The 23619-nt window shown below is 35.4% G+C and overlaps 1 protein-coding gene across 1 annotated transcript; it reads left to right on the top strand.

The window, feature by feature from the left end:
- Positions 1 to 2346: 2346 nt before the first annotated feature.
- Positions 2347 to 23097, top strand: LOC120169071 (protein-tyrosine-phosphatase PTP1). Its single transcript, XM_039177299.1, has 10 exons — positions 2347 to 2351; positions 6365 to 6619; positions 6700 to 6796; positions 6943 to 7025; positions 7129 to 7269; positions 7971 to 8105; positions 21393 to 21541; positions 21625 to 21766; positions 22587 to 22670; positions 22829 to 23097. The coding sequence occupies exons 2-9, from the start codon at positions 6419 to 6421 to the stop codon at positions 22653 to 22655; spliced, it is 1017 nt and encodes a 338-aa protein (XP_039033230.1). The 5' UTR covers positions 2347 to 2351; positions 6365 to 6418; the 3' UTR covers positions 22656 to 22670; positions 22829 to 23097.
- The last annotated feature ends 522 nt before the right edge of the window (positions 23098 to 23619 follow it).

The following is a 23619-nucleotide window of genomic DNA, read 5'->3' as shown; positions in this document are numbered from 1 at the left end:
TACGTTAACAGTAGTTAACCTCAATAACGAAAAATTGAAATGAATCATTAAACACACTTATTTGGACCGTTCGTTGGGGAATCACTAGAACCCCTATTTGACGATTCAATCATTTTAATAATTTTATGTTAATGAAGAAGCACCATCAACTCCATACAAAAGACTAACAATTCATTACATCAATTTTGTGATGAAACATATGTCCATTTGTTTTCTTAAATGACAAATTAAAGATAAAAATGGGTAAATATTTAAAATGAGGTAACTACACAAACAATTAATAAAGTTAGGGTAAACTTTTTTTTTCATCATTAGAAGTGAAAAAAGCTATAAAATGATAAATGAAATTATTAATTTATAGTAAAATAATTATTGTTACATTATTAGAGTCTATTTGTGTTGTGATTTTAGGAAGCTCGAATCGATAATCGAAATTGCTTGCAAAGAGGATCGGGATCGGTTTTTGTGTTTAGGGAGTAAGGAGATTAATGTTAGGACCGTCGGCGCACCCATGGCGCAACGGAAACAAAACTCGATGGTCTCACCAACGATCCAAGTACGAAAAACTGAAATCGGGAGAAGAGATGCGAATACTTACAGCGGGTTCCTTGAAAAACAGCAAGGAAAGCAGTGAATTCTGGTGGTGTAGATCGGTTCGAATCGTAAGCCTCCACGAAATCACGTCTCGGCCTCTACTCAGTTCACCCGATTGAGAGCAATTTTGTTTTCCCCCAAAACAGTTTTGAGAAAAGTGGCTGAAGGTTTTGTGTGTTTTCTCCCCAAAACGGCTGCTAGACCTAATACACCCTTTTATAGCCAAGTTACCCTATTCATATTAGGGTTTTTATTATTTCAAATTAATTAAATCTATATTTAATTAATTAGAATTTAATAATCCTTTTATATCCAGATTTTATTATTTCAAATTAATTAAATCTATATTTAATTAATTGAAATTAAATATTCGGGATTATTAAAATATATATACTTAATTAACTCTAGATATATTTTAGTAACGTACAACAAATTGTACATTTTTTCTCGTTTCAATTTTAGGGCGTGACCCTGTAGGTTCTTGTAACATTAAAAGTAATTATTAGAACAATTCTAATATTACATACAATGAGTGACATCTAGCAATATATCATTGTCACCTAAGTTACAAGAAAATATGATTCGATATATCATCTTGGTGATTAACTCTTTTATGTATTATATCCTTATGTCCTTTATATCTAGAATAGGCACAAGTCTTGGAATAGTCACACTTGTATAGCCCATCTATTGTTTCTTGATTTCTAGAGTAGACTTTAATTAACGAATAGTTTATGATATCTCATATCAACTTATTCGAGCATGGCCATGCGTTTCTAGTCTTACTCAATCAAGTGGCCTATGATATATTTCCTATTATGTAGGAAAGACATATCCTATCTTAATCATACACACCCACTACATATATTGAGATATATTCAATAATTGTCTTTATAGAGCAACCAGTTACGGAGCTTGTTTAGCTGCATCAAAACATACAATGATATATGTTGGGATAGTATTGATCTCAAGTCTGAGGATCATACATATAGCCATCACCATGAGTAATGTTGTGACTGTCACATAATAATCCAAGACATATGCTCATGTGGGTCAATCCAATACATTGTTCTCTAACAATATAATCATGTATTAATTCTGACATCTCTATGTCAATGACAACTCGTTGTCATCAATCAATAACATGTTAGTCTTGAGCGTATTATTATTGTCCATGCCCATAATAATACTTGACTAGGGATCTTTTAATAATAACAATTATGTCATTATATGGACTTTATTATCTTCCAGTTTATGTTAAACACATATATATAACTGAAAATAATAGCGGCAATGCCTTTATTCAATAAAATCGGTAAATAAAAGTATTATTACAATCATCATATGATTGGTCTTTGGGCATACTCTAACAATTAAAAGATAGAGAATTGCACAGCGATTTAGAGTGGTTCGACTTCTCAACCAAGTCTACATCCACTACCTTAGCTCCTTACCAAGGATTTTCCAACAAATTCACTAATTTGTTATTTATTTTGAGGACAAAGAGTAACCTTACAAACTCCCTAGTTTTTCCGGGCTAAACTAGAACATTTCCTTAGCTTTTACACGGGATTAGCTAGAACCTTTCTCTTTTACAAAATGATAAAATAAGTAAACAAGAAAATCTCTCTAAGGTATGTATTTACAAGATTGAGCTCACAAGAACAAAATATTTACAAGAGAAAGATGAAATAAGAATGAAAAACTCTTCTCTTGTGTTTGATTGCTTGGATAGTTGTTCTCTTTTTTCTTCAAGTGTCCTTAGCTTATATTTATAGCTTGGAATGTGTTTGATGTTGTATATAGCCGTTGAGGATGTTTTAGAGCCATTTTGGGGATGATTTTTCTACTCAAAAAGGTTACCCATAACATGGTGCATCGGTGCACTATCATGGTGCATCGATACCCCTTCATTAAATTCAAATAAACTAGCCGTTGCAGCCTTCGTGCATGGATGCATAGCAGGATGCATCGATGCACTAATTGCATTTGATGTTTGAGTGCATGGATGCACTGCATGGTGCATCGATGCACTAGTGCAGGTGCATGGATGCACTGCAGGGATGCATGGATGCACTGCAGGGATGCATAGATGCACTGCAAGGGTGCATGGATGCACTGCAGGGATGCAGGGATGCACTGCAAGGGTGTATGGATGCACTTTGACACCCTTTAGCATTTTGGCTCAAATCTGAATTTAATGGACTTTGAATTATTTTTGAAACCCTTTAAAACTTTGAATAAATTCAATTAAGTCCAAAAACATTTTGTAAATTCAATTCAAGTCCAAAAACCATTTTGCCTTAAATTGTTATATCAAAACATAGTTCAACAATCTCCCCCTTTTTTATATAACAAAACATTTGAAAATTGTTTTTGGCAAAACTCCCCCTTGATAAATTGTTTAATGAAAAAGATATCAATTGTTAACAATTGTTGGAAAATATATGAAAATGTTAAGCTCCCCCTTTTTCATTTAGAAATTGAATTTTTCAAACCAAACTTCTCTCCCTTTTTGTTATATCAAAAATAATTCGATCTTTGAAGTTCAAAATAACTTTGGAGATTAAGTGTTAAATTTGACATTTAAAAATCATTTGAAAAATCAAAGTTCCCCCTCAATAAATGCATTCCAATCAAAATTTAGCTTTAAGAACTTAACACTTAAAAAGAAATTGAATTTCTACAAAGAATAACAAATGTGTTAGTAACACATGAAATTCAATATAACCAAGACTAAAATACTTTATGCAATACCAATTGTTGAAATTTGATATCAATACCATTTGTTAAAATTAAGTGCATATGCATAAAGTTTTCAAAAAATGTTATGCATTTTGAAAATTTTGATATCAATTGTTAGAGATATATCATTTTCATATAAACCACATGTATAAACATTCAAATTTAGGTCAAAAATTTAAAATTTGTAAAATCAAAGTTTTTTTTTTAAAAAAATTGATATCAATTATTATAGAGATATCATTTGCATTAAAACCAATTTTGACCAAAATTTTATTATGATGAACTAAAAATTTTGAAAAATTATTAAAACTTTAAAATTGTTCATCATACCAATTGTTTTCAACATACATGAGATTAAAACAAAACATAATCATTTAATATCACAACTCATGCATGCTTAAAATCGAATGAGTAACCAAATAACCCAAATTAAATCATTAAGCTTAGAGGTTACCCATTCCTTTTTCATGTGTGGCTAGAGCATCTTGAATATTATCACTTTCATCACCATTGCTCTCACACAACTACAAGAGACATTTATTTCGATTTTGGTATCCAAATTGCTTTGGATCCTTCAACGTTAGTTTCAATGCCTCTTGTTCCTTTCGGAATCCATACTTGTCTAATTTTAAAACGTTTTCCTTTCTTCAAATGACAAGTATGTTCCTTGTGACCATGATAATGACAATGTGGGCATATTGTCATTATTGAACTAAATGAATTATTTAAAATGATTTCTTTTTCTTTTGTTAAGCATTCAAGCTTAACTTTTAAATCAGAATTTTTTTTTTCAAAACTTTCAATTTTTATTTTTGGAAGCTCTAAATCCTTTTTCAAAATTTCATTTTGGCTTTCAAAATCTATTTTTGTTTTCAAAAGAAAATCGTTTTCGATTTTAAATTTTGAAATCATTTTCTTATATTTGGAGTTCATGGCTCAAACTCCGAATATAACCTATTAAAAGCATCTTGTAACTCATCAACCGTATATGAATAAATTCATTTGAGTTAGAAGATACCTCGGGCTCTTCACGAGTCATTAGAGACACCACTTTTATTGGTTTTTCTTTCTTGTTTCCATGGATTTCCTCAAGCTTATTCCAAAGTTCATTGGCACTTGAACATGAAGAAACCCCTTCATAGATTTCAGGACCAAATGCACAAAACAACATGTGCATGGCCTTGACATTAAGTTGAGCTTTCTTCCGTTCTTTGTCACTCCTCTTCTTATTCTTCTTTTTTGGAGAAGAGTAGCCGTTCTCGATTATCTCCTATGTATCAAGATCATTGGATTGGATTAATACCTTCATTAATTTCTTCCAATGATGATAGTTGACTCCATTGAAGTATGGAGGTTTGTCAGTTGGTAGGGAATTTTCCATGTGGAACGAGCCGGAGGTGGAAGTCATCTTCTCGGTTGTGTCGTCGGGAATTGGTAGAGCTTCTTCGAGGATTGTCTCAAGGTGGTTAAACCTTCTTAACGAGTTAGGCTCTAATACCAATTGTTGGGATTTTAGGAGGCTCGAATCGATAACCGAAATTGCTTGCAAAGAGGGTCGGGATCGATTTTTGTGTTTAGAGAGTAAGGAGACTAAAAGATAGAGAATTGCACAGCGATTTAGAGTGGTTCGACTTCTCAACTAAGTCTACATCCACTACCTTAGCTCCTTACCAAGGATTTTCCAACAAATTCACTAATTTGTTCTTTCTTTTGAGGACAAATAGTAACCTTACAAACTCCCTAGTTTTTCCGGGCTAAACTATAACCTTTCCCTAGCTTTTACACGAGATTAGCTAGAACCTTTCCCTTTTACAAAATGATAAAATAAGTAAACAAGAAAACCTCTCTAAGGTAGGTGTTTACAAGATTGAGCTCACAAGAACAAAATATTTACAAGAGAAAGATGAAATAAGAATGAAAAACTCTTCTCTTGTGTTTGATTGCTTGGATAGTTGTTCTCTTTTTTATTCAAGTGTCCTTAGCTTGTATTTATAGCTTGGAATGTGTTTGATGTTGTATATAGCCGTTGAGGATGTTTTGGAGCCGTTTGGGGATGATTTTTCTACTCAAAAAGGCTGTCCATAACATGGTGCATCGATACCCCTTCATTAAATTCAAATAAACTAGCCGTTACTAGCCGTTGCAGCCTTCGTGCATGGATGCACAACAGGATGCACAGAAGGATGCATCGATGCACTAATTGCATTCGGTGTTTGAGTGCATGGATGCACTGCATGGTGCATCGATGCCCTAGTGCAGGTGCATGGATGCACTGCAGGGGTGCATGGATGCACTTTGACACCCTTTAGCATTTTGGCTCAAATCCGAATTTAATGAACTTTGAATTATTTTTGAAACCTTTTAAAACTTTGAATAAATTCAATTAAGTCCAAAAACATTTTGTAAATTCAATTCAAGTCCAAAACCCATTTTGCCTTAAATTGTTATATCAAAACATAGTTCAACAATTTGTTTAACTAAAAATAAATTAGTGTGTTCACTTTAGCCATATCTCCCGTAAAGATAATCTGTGTTTCGTTTTCTTAAGTTTTATGAGGATATTATTTTCCTCCATTTAGAATTAGGGAGGTTTTTAATGAGGTACCTAACTCTTCGGGTGTATGTTTTCCCTTTAATCATATTGTTTTTTACCAAAACTTTTTTTTTAAAGAAATAATTTTTACAAATAACTTTTTTTAGAAATTAATCTCAAATAATAATTTATTATAAATATCGAATAAAATAAATATTATTATTTATTATAAAAATTAATATTATTTTCTAAAATATTAGAATAATTTATTCAATATTATTTATATTATTAGAATGTTATTCCTATAATTTATAAATAAAAAGATTATAATATATTTTAAAAATGTATTTTAAAATATTTAATAATGCAATAATAATGATAAGATAATACTTTTATAAAATTAATTGGATGAGGGGCGGCACAAAGCTGGCATGATTGAAGGGTTAATTGCATTTTTCTCAAATTCCCACCATTCACTTTAATCCCATTCAGACTAAGACGGGTAACCTCATTTCCAGTTGCGTCTCTTCAAAGCGGAAACAGGCCATGGCCGCCGCCGCTAATACCCGCCCGTTCTACTCCGATTCCAACCCTATTCAGCCCCACCGCTTTGTCTTCTCAGCTGATTATCCCCCCAAAATCTCACTCACTCCCGATCAGTTCAACTTCTGTTCCGAGGCTCTCAAATTCTTCTCCGAAAAGCTCCAAACGCCCCTCGAAATCATCCGCGAGTTCTCTCTCTTGCAGGTGCTAATTACTTCTTTTTTTTGTATTTTAAAATTGTTTTATCCGAAATTGGATATTAACTCTTGTTTTACTATTTGTAGGCAAATAGGGTTACACCTTCGGAGATGATGAGGAGATGCACAGTGGGTCTTAACGGTGTCAATATGGAAAAGAATAGATACTCTGATGTCGTACCATGTACTTAAAAATGTTTTATTTTCTTTCCAAAGTAAATTGTCTCAGTCGTTTGAATGATTAGTTTCGTAGAAAATGATTAAGAGTTTTTGTTTCTCTCGTTTTGGTTAAATTGATTTCTTCTGAGTACTTGCTTTTAATGGTTTCAGTTGACGCTAATAGGGTAGTTCTTAATTCATGCAAAGATTACAGACCAGCTTCAATGGGTTATATCAATGCTAGCTTTATCAAGGTAGATTTCTATGTTCTTTGTGTTTTAGTTGGAGGAGTTTATATAGGGAGTTTGAATGTTTCCTCGAATTGACCTATTTGGATCCTGCTATTCTTGAATGTAGACTTCTTCTTCGGGAAACATCTCTCAGTTTATAGCCACACAAGGTCCCTTACCTCACACTTATGAGGATTTCTGGGAAATGGTTATCCAATGCCATTGCCCTGTCATCGTGATGCTTACTCGTTTGGTTGACAATTATAAGGTACTTAGTTATCCAATGTCATTGCCCTTGAACGTGGTTGAGTTTGACTATATGCTGTTCATATTGTTTCCATCTAGGCATGTTTTGTTAAACCAGAAACCTTCACCATTCAAAGTTTGGTTGGTCCATCTAAGTGATTGGTCTTACATGCGTGTGCACTGTGCACGATAAAATTAAGTACAAACACTTTCCCCTAAACTATGATCTCCATGATAATTATTTGTTGTATTTTCATTAGTATAGAGTTTAGCCCTTGTTGTGTTTTTGATGACATTTGATAACATGTATGCTTGTACCCTTTTCTTTCTTTCAAAAAGAAAAATGTTATTGATATATATATATAATAACATTTTTAATAACATTTTTCTTTTTGATTATATTGGTTTCTTTTTGGATTATAATATATGGTAGTAGTATAATTTCTATAGTGAGGCAACAATTCGAAGGAAACTTTGTTTGTTTGGTCTTTATGCTTGCTTTTGTTTCCTAACTGTCGCGCATTCCTTTCAACAAACCATGTGAATTTGCCTCATGAAGTTATCATATGAACTAGTTGCTTTTGATGTTGGTGTTTTTATTGATGATATAATTTTGCGTAATATCATTTACCTTTTCACTTTTTGATCTGAGAATGCACAATTTCATGTTTTTGGTATTCATTTGGATTTTTGGTTTCATTCTTATTTAGAATTTATGTGCAGATGTTAAAATGTGGAGATTATTTTCAAGCAGAAGATAGTCCCAGACAATTTGGCAATATCTGTATTGATACTAAATGGATACAAGCGACAGAAACATCATTATTGCTACGCAACTTGGAAGTAAATTATAAGGAGGTATGATTTTTGTTATTCTTTAAAATGAAACTTGCTAAAGAGATGCTAATTATGCTTTTTCCCCCTTCTAATTTTATACTACATTGGTGTGGTTTAGGAAGAAAATAGCAGCAATCAAAAGAAATAAGCCTGAAAATTGATAGATGGAAGTTTGTACCCTATAAAAACATAGGGTTATATAAACCTATATATTTTGAAGTCTGTTAATTCAAATAAAATAACAAGGTTTTCTATGAAGCTATTTTACAACTTTTACTATGGTTATAAGAAAAAATTTATTCCCAACCTTAGATTTAAATCTTAAATAACTAATAATCCTAACCATCGATTTATGTATGTAATAATTAATAAATAAGAAAAATAATAAAATATCAGAATAATTAATGAAAAGCTCAAGCTCTTCAAAGGGAGTTTGAAACTCTTAGGACTCGTTAGAGATAGGCCAAGATTTCCTTATACGATTTTGATAAAAAATTGAATTACCTTTATTTTATTCATTGTGCCTTCAAATAAAGATTACAATACTTAAAGAAAGCGTATCAAATTAAATAAAATATTGTGAAACACAACAATTTTAAGAGTCCTAAAAGTTTTCTTATTCTAAGTTCTATCAAGCAACATCTCTTCATAGCCTCATCTAACAACTATTAATTGTCTGCAATAATACTCCCCTTCTGGGAAAACCATGTCTTCAAGCCTAGAGCCAGGATAAACTTGGCGAAAGGTGTTTTCCTCCAAAGTGGTTGACATTTTTCTGATGCTTACACATCCATCAATCATCATTGTTGTTGAAACAAATGCCATTTTACTAGATAATGTTAACTCTACTGACAGCTACATTTTCAGCTTGTTTAAATCATGTTACAGATTGCTTAGGCTAATTCTTAAGGATTGAATCACTAAAAATTAGGTACTTTATTATGTGATTATTATTGATAGATTTTTGTTTGTTTTTAACTACATGTTTTTAGGGTTCAAATGTGATAAAACTCTTTGGACATTGGGTTGGACAGATTGGGCTAAAAATTAACAAAATAAATTAGGCTAAATGTGTTACTCTTGATCCTAAGTGTATCAATTGTGTATTTCTAGGACACTCGTCTAATAGAAAGGGTACAAGTGTTACTCTTCTTTCAGCCGAAAATGTATACTTCCATCACCATGGATGCCACATTCTATGAAAATCAACGTTATTTTACCAAAGTTGACATCCAGAGGGAGAATTCAAAGGAATTTCAGCTTTGGACAACCTTTAACATATTCCTTCTTCCATTAAACTAGAAACCAAAGAGTCATACTTTCTTCTAAACCAACAATTGCCTTCTCAAAGACTCGCCAACCAAAACACTATCGTCCTCTCCTCTCCATCCAAAACACCATCCAAAATTGATCTTGAATCAAGAATTTCATGTCTATACTAGGAGGGGTCAACCTACATAGAGGATAAAGGATATCACAAATTTTCTAGAACTTGAACTTGATCATTTTGCCTAAAAAATCCACAATGTGTGGAATCTTCGCACAGTGAGACTCTTGTTCCTTTTACTGATGATTTAATTCTATCTATTGCTCAAAGAAAGGGTGTTCGAAAGTGCACTAATTATCCTATTGAGAGGCATGTGGCGTATGAAAAATTATTACCATCATATCGAGCATTTACTATGTTTCTTGACTACATATAGATTTAAAAACAATCCATGAGGCATTGGAAAACCCAGTTTGAAAAAAATCTATTGGAGAAGAGATTAAAGCCCTAGAAAGTAATGAGACATGGGTACTCACTGAGCTGCCACAAGAAAACAGTGGGTTGTGAATGGATATTCAGTCAAATGCAAGGTTAATTCAAAATAAGGTTGGTGGAAAAAGTGTTGACTCAATCACATGGAATTAATTACCAAGAGTCTTTTGCACCTGTTGCGAAACTAAACATAGTTCGGGTATTGCTATCACTGGTAGTGAATGAAGGTTGATTAATTCATCAATTAAAGATAAAAAATGCATTCCTAAATGGGATCTTGAAGATGCGTACTTGGGATACCTCCAAGTTTAGAAAATTCCTCAAATGGCTACAACATATGTAAGTTAAAGAAGTCAATGTATGACCTGAAACAATCTCCTTATGCATGGTTTGATTGGTTTACCAAATCTTTAATTAACTATGACTTCAGTCAGTGTCAATCAGATCACATATTTTCTTGAAGGTTTCACCAAAAGGTAAAAAAACCTTATTGTTCATGTTGATGATTGTGGAAACTGAAAACAAGTTTGTTTTCAAGTATTTTTCATATCAAAAAAGTTTACAGAGTTAGTCTTTTATAGACTAGAGTTTTACCCCTGCTAAGATGCCTAACAAGTAACAACTATACTTCTATCAAAAAAAAAAAAAGTAACAACTATACAAACATTTAAAATTTAATTTAGAGATAAGGTCAATCTAATCTAAACTAAGAGTATTAACAAATAACAAATTAACTAAGTATATCTACAACTCACACTCCCCCTCAAGCTAGTGAATATACATTGTATAATCCCAGCTTGCACATAAAAGCATCAAAACTTGCTCTTGGTAGTGCTTTGGTAAGCACATTAGCCAACTGTTGATTAGAGAAAACATAAGATAACTCAGCTATTCCACCATTAACCTAAAGTGCCTGTCAATCTCAATGTGCTTGGTACGATCATGATAAACAGGATTTCTAGCAATCATGATGGCAGATTGATTATAAATGAAAATGGAGAACTTGTCATCGTGATTTAGCTCTAATTCCTTGAGTAACCTCAACTACCACACCCCTTCACAAATTCCAAGAGCTAAAGCTCTATATTCTGCTTCAACATTGCTCCTAGAAACAACTGGTTGTTTCTTGCTTCACCATGTCACTAAATTCCCCCATACAAAAGTACAATAACCAGTAGTTGAACTTCTCTCAGTCAACTCTCCAGCCCAGCTCACATCCGCTTACACCTTTACTATTTTATCTTCAGATTTCCGAACCATGACCAGGAGTGAACTTTAAGTACCATATTATTCTATAGGCAGTAGTAAGATGTTCTCTAGGATCAGACATATGCTGGCTAATAATGTTAACAGGAAAGGTTATATCAGGCCGAGTTAAAGATAAATAAATCAATTTCCAACCAACCTTTGGTATTGCTCTTTGTCCACAGGATTTCCCACTTCTTCCTTATTCATCTTTAAACTTGTATCCATTGGAGTTGACGCAGGCTTACAACCTAACATCCTCATTTCGGCTAAGAGATCAAGAACATACTTCCATTGATTAATGACAATTCCTGAATTTGATCGAGCTACTTCCATACCTAGGAAATGCCTCAACTTACCCAAGTCCTTTATCTCGAACTCAATATTCAACAATCTTTTCAACCTGTCAATCTCACACACATCATCACCAGTAATAACAATATCATTTACGTACACAATCAGAATAACACATTTTTTATTAAGTGTAATCTTCACAAAAAGTGTGTGATCGACCTAACATTGCTTGTAACCATAACTAAGAATTACTCTATAAATCGTTCAAACCAAGCACGAGGGGATTGTTTAAGGCCATAGCGAGGCTTTTGTAATTTGCAAACCTTTTAAGTTTTTGAGTCTGTTTTCAAACCAGGACTGTGCCACATATACTCATCTTCTTCTAGCAAACCATTTAGAAAGGCATATTTTTATATCCAGTTGATGAAGCCCCTAATCCTTATTAACAGCCAAACTAAGCAAAACCCACACAGTTTTGAGTTTAGCTACCAGTGCAAACGTCTCTTTGTAGTCAATTTCATGGGTCTGAGTAAAGCCCTTGGCTACCAGTCTGGCTTTATACCTCTCAATGCTGCCATCCAAGTTATACTTCACTGCAAATACCCATTTGCAGCCAACAAGTTTCTTCCCCTTTAGTAGATCTACCATGGTCCACATGCCATTTTTCTCTAGAGCTCCAAGTTCATCTTCAACTGTTCCATTTTGAATTCTGTAAAGCCTATTCTATAGTGGATGGAATTTATACCTTGTCCAAGTTGGCTGTAAAAGCTTTAAAAGAAGGCTTTAATCTCCCATAGGCAACAAATCTTTGTATCAGATGTTTAGTACATTGCCTAACACCCTTCCTTTTAGCGATAGACAAATCATCAAAATTATGTTCATTCAGAGGAACTTTACTACCTTCATCACCTTGTGAAGCAATCGAACTGAGTGCCAACTCTCGTCAAGCACTAGAATGTAATATAGCCTCTAGAATAGGTTTTGGGCCTCGTTTATAGACTCGTAAGGTCTCGGTTGGTGTTTGAGTATTCGGTGAAGCTGATGAAGGTGACGGACTAGTGGGAGACATGCTAATAGGACTTGAAAATTTGTTTGGGACAAAAGTTGACACATGTTTCGAATGTTCCATAGGCAAAATAGGAGGATATAATAGGTCATCAATGAACAGAGAAGGTTGCAAACCATCCACAGTCTCCCTTGGATTGCAACCGCTTGGAAATAAGGAACCTGTTCAAGAAATGAGACATCCATAAAAAAAAGATTTTGTGAGAAGTGGGACAATAACATTTCTAACCCTTCTTAAGAGAAGAATACCCTAGAAAAAGACATCTACGAGACCGGGGATCCAATTTGGATCGAGTAGGATTGGTGTTTCGAACAAAGACAATAGTACAACCAAATACACGCAAAGGAAGAGTAGAGGACATAGGTTTAAAAGAAGGATAATTTGCTAAGAAAACATTCCGAGGAGTTTGAAAATTTAATACCTTACTAGGCATTCGATTAATTAAATATTTGGAGGACAAAAGAGCCTCATCCCATAAACGTTTAGGAACATTGGTAGAAAAAAGTAATGCACGAGTTACCTCTAACAAATGCCTATTTTTTCTCTCTGCAACTCCGTTTTGCTGAGGAGTATCAACACAAGAACTAATTTGCATTATGCCCTTCTCTTGGAAAAAATCACCCAAGGTGTTTGCAAAATACTCTCCACCATTATTGGATTGTAGGATTTGAATCTGCTGTTTCATCAATGTGTATGGTTCTAGTGTGGATGCAGATAAGGAGATGTTCTTCAGGGAGTTACTAGCATTTGTGGAGAACGTTGAATGTCCATTATGTTTAGGAGGAGATTTCAATGTAATCTTGTCACAGGAGGAGAAAGAAGGAGCTGTGAATTCAGTTTTTATGAATATGTTTGGAGATTTTGTGAGCAAGGCAAATTTGTTTGACCTACCAATGTCTGGAGGCCGTTTTACATGGTGCAATAATAGGGAAGTTCCTACGTTTGAGAGGTTGGATCGCTTTTTGGTTGATCAGAGATTAGTAATTTTGTTTCCGAGGTTAAGCCAATCATTGCAGCCAATGTCAGTTTCCGATCATAATATTATTCTGCTTGAGAACAAAGAATGCAATTGGGGGCTGAAACCATTTAGGTTGTTTAACTATGTTATGGAGGAGGATGGTTTTACTGAGATGATGGAAAAGGAGCTGGATAAATTTTGTAGAGAGGAAAAGGGGAAGCCCATGTCTAAGGTGTTAAAGCGGGTGAAGGATGTGGTAAAGAGATGGTCTGGGAGGGGTTATTTAGAGCTGCCCGGGAAAATTAAACTGTTGGAGAAAGGAATTCAGGACATGGAATTGGATATGCAACAAGGTCTTCCCTCGGTGACAATGAAATTAATAATTGAAGCAAAGAAAGAATTATGGGAGCTTCATAAGAAAGAATAATCGATTTGGCTGCAAAAATCGAGATTGAAATGGAGAATGGAGGGAGATAAGAACACCAGATTTTTCCATCATAGTGCTACAGCTAGAGGGAGGAAAAATGGTATTAAGTCCCTTAGAATGGGTAATGAAGTTATAGAAGATCCTACCTTAATTAAAGATTCAGTAGTGGAGTTTTTTAAGGGTTTGTTTACTCAGAGTAATTCATTGGAGGCAGAGGAATTAAATCTGGAATTTCTCAAGCTATCGGAAGGTCAGAGTTTGGCACTTGAGAAGGCATTTTCAGAAGAGGAGGTTTGGGGAGCAATTGCTAACTCGGATATCAACAAAGCTCCTGGCCCGGATGGTCTGAATTTAGGTTTTTTCAAGAAATTCTGGACCACTTTGAAAGATGATATTATGCTGTTTTTTAAGGATTTTTTTCAGGGGAAGGAGTGGGACTTGGAGGTGAATCATTCTTTCATTTCACTTATTCCTAAGAAGGATAACCCGGAGTGGATGGGAGATTTTAGGCCAATTAGCCTTGTGGGAGGGCTATATAAAATTCTATCAAAGGTCTTAGCTAGAAGGTTTAGTTTGTGCATTAATGAAATAGTTAGTCCGTCTCAATTTGCATTTATTCAAGGGAGGAGCATACTGGACTATTCCTTTATAGCAAATGAAGGAATTGATTTTTGGAGGAAGAAAAGGTTGAAGGGGGTGGTCTTCAAGGTGGATTTTAAGAGAGTATATGACTCAGTTGATTGGTCGGTGTTATTGAAGATAATGGGTAAAATGGGGTTCGGAGAAAAATGGCATTCTTGGATGTATCAGTGTATGTCAACAGCTTCTATTTTGGTTCTTGTGAATGGGACTCCTACGGAGAGAATTCATATGGAAAGAGGTCTTAGACAGGACTGTTCGTTATCCCCTTTGCTTTTGATATATGAGTTATTGGTGGGATTGAAGATTAATCTAGTCAAGAGCAGAATTTTTGGGATCAATGTTGAGGAGGATGTGCTAGCCGATTGGTCTAAGGAAATTGGCTGCTCAGTGGGTAACTTTCCAGCGGAATACCTAGGCTTCCCTTTGGGGTCCAAGAGAAATTCTGTTGTAATGTGGGAACCAATTGTGCAAAAATTTCATAATAAATTGACTGGTTGGAAGGCAAACTCTCTAGCGTTAGCAGGAAGGGTGGTGTTGGTCAAAGCTGTGTTGTGCTCTCTCCCTACTTATTTCCTTTCAATATTTCGAATTCCAGTTACGGTGTTGCAGAAATTAAACTCTATCATGGCTGTTTTTTATGGGGGGTTCGACTGATAAAAGAAACATACATTGGGTGAACTGGGATTTGGTAAGTAAGCCGAGAAGGTTGGGGGGGTCTAGGGATCCCGAACTTAGAAATTTTGAACAGAGCATTGTTGGGTAAATGGGTATGGAAGTTTTCCTCTGAAAAGGATTGCTGGTGGAAGAGGGTTGTTTGTTGTGTGAACAACTTGGACCCGAGTTGCAAAATGTTGGAGAATACTTGGACGACTCGTGCCTCTTGGATTTGGAGAGGAGTAATTAATAACTTCTTTTCTAATGATGGGATTGGGGATTGTATTAGGAGTAATTTGCGGTTGAAAGCTGGTAACGGTCACTCTGTGGTTTTTTGGAATGATGTTTGGTTGAGAGAAGTCCCACTTAAAGATTTGTTCCCTAGACTGTATGCTCTTTCGATTAATAAAATGGGTAAAGTGGTGGAGTTTAGGGCGAATAATGCTGCAGGCTGGGTGTGGGATATTCAAATGAGAAGGAATCTGGTGGACTGTGAGATTGAGCAATGGTTACACCTGATTTCTATGTTGAATAACATCTCATTGTCTCATGATGAGGAAGATTGCTGGATTTGGTTAGGGAATGGAGAGGGCTGCTTCTCTACTATTTCTTGTATTAAGAATTTTCTTGACTCGGTCAGTATTCAGGGGAATCAAGATTTTTGGGATAGAAATATTAGGGTGGGGATAGCACCTCCCTGTGTTGAAATCTTCTTATGGCAAGTTGTTCATTAGAGAGTGGCGGTTAAGGAGGAATTGTTGAAGCATGGAGTGGTCGGGATTGAAGATCCCTTATGTCCGTTGTGTGGTAGTTTTGGGGAAACAGTTTCACATCTTTTCCTGCATTGTGAGGTAACTTGGGGACTGTGGGCTAGATTCTCAAATTTGTGGAACGTTTCTTGGATTATTCCAAATAACATATTAGACTGTATTTTTCAGTGGGATGATCTACTTCCGAATTCTTGTATTTGGAAATTCATTCCAAGGGTTGTATTGTGGACGATATGGAAAAGCAGGAATGAGGTTATTTTTAAGAAGGAAAAGTTGGATGTGGCGAGGTTATTCTTTATTGCTTGCTTTAGAATTGTGTCTTGGTTTGCTGCTAGTTTTGACATGCATATCCCTTTTGACTCATTAGTGGGTGACCTTACTCTTGCTGATTCAGTTGATAGACAGAAGAAAGGAAGATCCCAACCCACTTGCTGGGTTCCTCCTCCAGATGGGTTTTTAAAGATCAATGTTGATGGAGCAATGGTGAAGGGGTGGAATAAAGGTGGTATAGGAGGTCTGATTAGGGATAGTAGTGGTGTGTTGATTCACTGGTTTTCTGAAAAGGTTAGGGGTGGTCCTCCGATTTTGGCAGAACTTTTGGCGATAAAGAGGGGGCCGAGTATGCTTAATGATTCAGGTTTGGATCTTAATCAGAGGATTATTTTAGAATCGGATTCAAGTGTCGCGGTGAAGTGGATCAAAAATTCAGAATTAAGCAACCCTATGTTCCAATCCTTGGTGAAGGAGATCGTCTCTTTAAAGGAAGGGAAGGATATATTGTTAAGGTTTATCTTGAGGGCTGCCAACTGGGAAGCGGATAGATTAACTAAAGATGGTATAGGTTGATTTTTTGGCTTTGTTTGTGGGATGTTAGAGGGTGGATTCCCTTTGTTTCAGAAGGGATTTTGTTTCCAGTCTTATGTAACTAGTGTTAAGGTTTTTCAGCAGAAGGTGGTTTTTAAGTCTTATGTTTTTGTGGGAAGGTATTAAGTTTGTTAGGGGTGGCAGTGTATTATTCTTCAGATTAATAAAATTATAGGCACTCTTTTCCTCCTTCCAATGTCCTTCATGTTATTTTCGTAACATGGAGGGTAAGAAGGGGATTTTTTAATGAGGCCAAATCTTCTATCAAAAAAAAAAAATTGGGTTTCAACCATAGCATAAAAGCGTTTAAAAATATGGACAGTGTCATTTTTCTCTCATCAAGTAAGTCCAAGTGATCCTACTATGATCATCAATGAAGGTGATGAACCAACTACAACCATTAATATTGTTAACCTTAGAAGGGCCCCTAATTCAAGGATTCGAAAACATCATCAGAACGAAAAGTAGGTTCTGTGATTGAGTGAACAGCATTTACAGATCAATTTATCATCTCCAGGGTTTTAGAAACCGAAACCTAGGCTGATACCAAGTGGAAACTGAAAACAAGTTTGTTTTCAATTATTTTTCATATCAATAAAGTTTACAGTGTTACTTAGACTAGAGTTTTACCCCTGTTAGGATGCCTAACAAGTAACAACTATACAAACATTTAAAATTTAAATTAAAGATAAGATCAATCTAATCTAAACTAACTAAGAGTATTAACAAATAACAAATTAACTAAGTATATCTACAACTCACAATGATATTATCATAACAGGAGATGACCTTGAAGAAATCAATTGCCTGAAAAGTCAACTTGCTGTTGATTTTGAAATCAAAGATTGTGGTACTCTCAAATATTTTGTATAGATGGAGGTTGCTCGATCCAAAGCTGTGATTTTGTTCTCACAAAGGAAAAATGTTCTGGACTTGCTGACAAAGATCAATATGCTTGAGTATAAACAAGAAAAAAACACCCATGGATCCCAACTTAAAGCTAAGGAGAGATGGAGTTCCTCTAAATAAAGAATAATACAAGTAGATTTGGAAGATACAAGTAGGTAATGGAAAGTCGATTGTATTCTGGCATGATGTGTGGCTAAATGAGGAATCCTTAAAAAGTCAATTTCCGAGAATATATGCTCTATCCAACAATAAGTGGGGAAAAGTTTCAGAGTTTGGAAGTATAATAAGCAATAAGTGGATTTGGAACATTCAGACGAGAAGGAATCTCTGTGACTGGGAGATGGAGCACTGGATTCGACTGATGACACTATTGGAGAATGTTGGGCTATCTGATTCGGTGGATGATTTTTTGGCATGGTCGGGAAAGGGTGATGGATTGTTTACTGCTAAAGCCTGCAGGTTGACCCTTTCTTCCAACTCAGGGGGCAGTCTCACTTGGAAGAAATTCGTTTGGTCAGGTTTGGCCCCACCTAGAGTCGAAACTTTTCTCTGGCAGGTTTCTCATCAAAGACTGGCAGTCAGATCGGAGCTGATAAAAAGGGGTGTTACGTTGGAGGAGGTGTCTTGCCCGTTATGTGCTAAGCAGGAGGAAACAGTTCAGCATTTGTTTATCTCGTGTCAGGTTGCATGGGATTTATGGAGCAGTTTCTGGAGGTTATTGGGAGTCTCGTCAGTTTTACCTAATGATCCAGCCTCTTTGTTGTGCTCCTGGTCGGATTTAAGGCCAAAGTCATTAATATGGGGCTTTATACCGGGGGTAGTTCTTTGGTCACTATGGAAGGCTAGAAATTCGGTGGTTTTTGATGATGGGAAACTGGACAAACCTAAACTTTTCTTCTTATGCAGATTTAGGTTGGTTAAGTGGTTCCTTGCGAAATACCCGAACGATTTCATTCAGGTTGATTCTCTTGTTGGAGACCCGTCGCTTGCAGACAAGCACCAGACAAGGCACCCTAAAAGGATGAAGGTTCAGGAATGGCATCCTCCTCCCCTTCATTTTTTTTAAAGTTAATGTTGATGGAGCAGTTAGTGGGGACGGGCTGTTTGGGGGAATGGGGGGTATTTTAAGGGACTCGGAAAGCAAAATCCTTGGGTCTTTCTCACTTGATGTTGGTCCAGGTAGGGGTGTATTCGGTTCGGTTCGGTTCGGTTTTTTACCAAAAACTGAACCGAACCGAAATAAACGGTTTTTCAATATTTAAACCGAAACCGAATAGTTAAAAAATCGAAAAAACCGAAACCAGTTTTTTCGGTTCGGTTCGGGTTTTTTAACGGTTCGGGTTTTTCGGTTCGATTTTTCGATTTTTCAATGAAAAAATCACTTGAAACTATAATTTTTTTTACAAAAATTGCCTATTCGGTTCAATATGGAACAAATGGGTTCCATATGGAAAACCCGAACCGAACCGAATCAAAAAAATGAAGCCTTTAAACCGAACCGAAAACCGAACCGTTTAAAGCCAAACCGAACCGTTTTTACTCGGTTCGTGTCGGTTTTTCGGTTTTCTCGGTTTCGTTGCTCACCCCTAGGTCCAGGTCCTCCTCCACTCGCTGAGATGAAAGCAATAGAGAAAGGCATTGAATTTTTTCTATCGTCGGAATGGGCGCGACTCAAGGAAGGTTAATTATTGAGAGTGATTGTAAGACAGTGGTGGATTGGATCTTACAACCGACTTCTTCTCCTCCTTTCCTTAGGTTACTGGTTCAAAAAATTGCTTCCTTAATCTCGGAGAGGGCGATCATTATTAGACATATTCCGAGGAGTTGTAATTGTGAGGCTGATACATTAGCTAAACAGGGGATTGGCTGATCACACAATATAGCTTTAGAGGTCATTCAGTGGGGTTTTGGGTTATTGTGGTTGTAGGGGATGTGGTAGTTTCGCTATTGTATAGGGGCGGACTGGTCGTGTTAAATGCTCTGTAATTTTTATGGTGTTTAGTCAGTCTGTTGGGTGTTTTTTATGTACTATGTTTTCTTGAGCAATAAAATCCTAAGGCACTCTTTTCCTCCCTTCACTGATTAAGGAACTTTCTCAAAAGTTCCATTAGTCAAGAAGGGGTTTTTTAATGAGGCCTGTAATTCTTATCAAAAAAAATAAAGAATAATACCAAAGGTTAATGGGAAAGTTAATATCCCATACAAGATCGAATATTGTTTTTTTAGTAGGTATTGTAAGTCAACATATGGATGACCCTAGAGTAGAGCATCTGGAAGCAATCAATTGAATACTTAGGTACCTCAAAATAACACCCGATCATGGTTTAATTTTTTAAAGAAGTGAAATTGAGAAGTTGAAATTTATATTGATACAAGTTGGGTTAGAGAGTTAATTGAAAGGATGTCTACAAGCGGCTATTGCCCCTTTTTTGGGGTAATCTTGTTACATGGAGTAAGAGGCAATCAGTAGTTTCAAGTAGTGTTGAAGGAGAGTTTTGAGCCCTTGCACTAGGAACTTGTGAAGGAATGTAGATTCAGAGATTATTAAAAGAGATAACGGTGGACTTCAATGATCAATTCATGGTGCAAAGTGACAACCAATCTGTCATAAGCATTGCTAAGAATCTCGTTCATCATGACTGAACATGTGGAGATTGATAGACACTTTATTTCAGAGGAAGTAAAAAATGGTGTTGCCAAATTGATATACTCTCCAGCTTGGGGGCGGGGGGAGTGTAGAATGAATTTGAATTTAATATGCTTTTAATTTTGTGTTAAAGGGTCTTTTATGATTAGGTTTGTCTAGATAGGAGATAAGATAGATATCTACTAAGAAAAGACTTTTAGACAAAGATGTAACCTAGTAGGACTCCTATACAAACACTAATCTAAATAAGATTCTGCTGCTGTAGACACAACCTATAACATGACTGTTTACTTGCATTATTGGAAAGAAAAAGAAAAATACTTTCTTCCAGTAAACGCTATCCTCTTTTTTCAGTAAATTCATGTGTGATTTATGGGAAAATCACTGTCGCGTTATTGGAATGAAAAAGAAAAATACTTGTTTTGTAGGGTTTTGATAAAAATTCGACTTGACTTTGTTTTATCCATCGTCCCCTTAAATAGAGATTACAATAATTAAACAAAGTATATCAAACTAAATAAAGTCCTACCAACCACGAGTTGTAAGCATCCACAACACCTACATATAAACCCTAAGGCTAACTGACAATTCTACCATCCAAATGATGATGATTAAAACTCTTGTTTCTCACAATATAATGAATGACCTAAATTACTTGGAGTTTAAGTCAATATCAATAACTCTTTGTTAGTCATCATTTTGTCGAGTAACCTTGCAACAGATTATGAAATAACTTGCAAGTGGGATACATTAATAATTTCTTGTTTATGCTTGGGTTAGAAGTTAGAACTGTAAATTTTCAGTAGTTTTTTGTTTATTTGACCATCCTTTGCACATTGCGAGAACTATAAATCTACAGTATGTTGGGCATCCTCTTTTAAAATAATTCATGGGGGAAGATTTTACAATCTCCTCTCCCCCACGGGAAAAATGAAGAGAAGTCAACCATCGTATTGCTCTTTAAGGCAAACCGTTTTTTTTATGGAGGAACTATAAATCAACTATTTTCCTTTGCACATTGCGAGAACTATAAATCAACTATTTTCCTGATTCCTTTGGGTATGATTTTGCAGTCAAAAGATCCACCACTATCTGTTTTGCACATTCAGTATCCTGATTGGCCTGACCATGGAGTTCCCACTGACACACTTGCTGTCCGTGAAATCTTGAAAAGACTATTACAAGTACCAGTAAATATTGGTCCAATATTGGTGCATTGCAGGTACAACTCGTTTATTTTTTAAAATATGGTTCAAGGTTTAAGTCTGTTATGTATCTGCCTGAGACAATTTCTCTCTGGCTCAGTGCAGGTATCGGGAGAACTGGAACATACTGTGCAATTCATAACACTGTCCAGAGAATCCTCATTGGGGACATGTCTGCGCTAGACCTTGCTAATACCGTATCTATATTCAGGTCCCAGCGCATTGGAATGGTTCAAACCATGGTATTACTTCCATGTCTATAAATTCAGATTTTAATTTGAGAGAATCTGATTGCATACGCTATTTCAAATTGCTAAGCTATTATGATACTCCAAGTTCCTAAAAGTATAAATAGCCATATGGAAATCATGGTCAGCGCTAATGCTAAGGATGCAAGAATTTCATTAGGGATTTCGCTGCAATCAGACCAAAAGAGAGAAATAAGCAACAAATTACATGGTTCATTTTATTCATTGCAGTACAATGTCTTTGGCTTATTGGTTAGAAACATCTTAAGCAATTATTAAAGATATATTTGCATTTACAGTATAATTGCATCAAAAGTTTCTTCTGAGAGCTGTAATAAGTTCTGCACTGTTTGCTGTTATGTTGTAGAATTTCATTTCTTTGGCAAGTAATCATACTACTCACCAATAACTTGTAGCTTAAATATTTCCCCCACCTCTCTTAGGTGGATTCCAGCAAGGGCTGGCATTTAATCCCGAGTTCCTTTATACCAACAAAAAGATAGAGAAGAGATGAAACATCAAGATTGTTTCATTACTCAATTTTTTGTTGCCCATTATGTTAGCTCACATTGTAAAGGATGGGACTAGGATAGCTATTTGGTCCTATGTTGAATAGACTTTAGTATTACAATAGGAATAAATATAACACTTCTACTTTAGACTTATTTGGTAGAAGCAACTCGGAGAAATAATTTCAGATTTTGTTATGATGAGTGTGTTTGAACAAGCTCATTTACTTTTTATTTTTTATCTTTCACATTCTTGTTTTCAACCTTCTAAAGTTTTGACCGACTCTCTACATACCATTTAATAGGATCAATATTTTTTCTGCTACAAAGCTATTGTTGATGAATTAACGGACCTCATCAGACTTCAGCAGTGAACACAGTTCAAAATGGTACGTTCATGAAGTCCGTTAAATATCTGAGTTTTTGCTGATTTTTATAACATCACTCATGATTCTAGGTTAAAAATTTGCCCCCTTTGTTGAATCGTGATGTATCAAGTTATAAAATAAATTTGCTAATTTATGTTTTTCTGTGGTTAAATTGGCAGCTAGATGTCCCAACGAAAGCTGATTCCGGGTAGCTATTTGCTTATATGTTTCTTGCATATCTTTTGCTTCTAAGGTATCAAGGGGTTGACATGGCAATACTGGAAATAAATAGCACTGCTAATCAGTTGACTTCATTTTCATTGTTGCTGAAGTTAGTAGAAAATTTAGGAATATGAACGAAATTAAACTGTTTTACCCATTCCGCACCCAGATTGTACTTTGGTTCTGAACCACCGAAAAGAATAAGATGTACTTCAAAACTGTTCTTTTTCACAAGCACCGAGTTATGTTAGATGTGATTTGTGGTCTACTTGAATTTCAGCAGCTGCCCACAATGTTAAACTGCAAGCAGTCTTTTTTTCTTTGAACACCCAACTGAAATAGTTGAATTTCTAGGTTTGGTTTCAATCAGGGAATCCATTTGGTTACACTGTTTAGTCTAGCTTGATCACAGATTTATCCATGAAATCGTGGAATTTGTTTTCATTAAGGCACTTAGATGCAGGGATGGATCAAGGGGTTGGCCCGGGGGGGCTGTCGCCCCCTGTAAAAGTTTTCAATTTGTCAATTAATTTAGGTAGTTCTTTTGTATTTTCTACTGATAGTCTGTTAGCTAATGAGGTCAATCTTTAGGCATTTATGAACTCAACACTAACACCATGTTGGACAAAGAGCAGCAATACTCATTCATAAATATCAATATTAAATAAAGAGTACCAGTACTCGTTCATGAATATCGATACCTTTTCATAAATATCAATACCTTTTAAGTGTTAAAAAAACTTGTCCA

Source organism: Hibiscus syriacus, unplaced genomic scaffold (assembly GCF_006381635.1).
Source record: "Hibiscus syriacus cultivar Baekdansim isolate YM2019G1 unplaced genomic scaffold, ASM638163v2 tig00111745_pilon, whole genome shotgun sequence".
Classification (NCBI taxonomy): domain Eukaryota; kingdom Viridiplantae; phylum Streptophyta; class Magnoliopsida; order Malvales; family Malvaceae; genus Hibiscus; species Hibiscus syriacus.
Note: the sequence above shows the minus strand (reverse complement) of the source record. Positions and strands in the feature narration are given on the sequence as shown.

Bases quoted from the DNA above. Each gene is read 5' to 3' on its own strand.
- LOC120169071 (XM_039177299.1), top strand. From the start codon at position 6,419: ATGGCCGCCGCCGCTAATACCCGCCCGTTCTACTCCGATTCCAACCCT. The intron at 6,620-6,699 runs GTGCTAATTACT...TACTATTTGTAG, and splicing joins GCGAGTTCTCTCTCTTGCAG to GCAAATAGGGTTACACCTTC. The intron at 7,270-7,970 runs GTACTTAGTTAT...ATTTATGTGCAG, and splicing joins GTTTGGTTGACAATTATAAG to ATGTTAAAATGTGGAGATTA.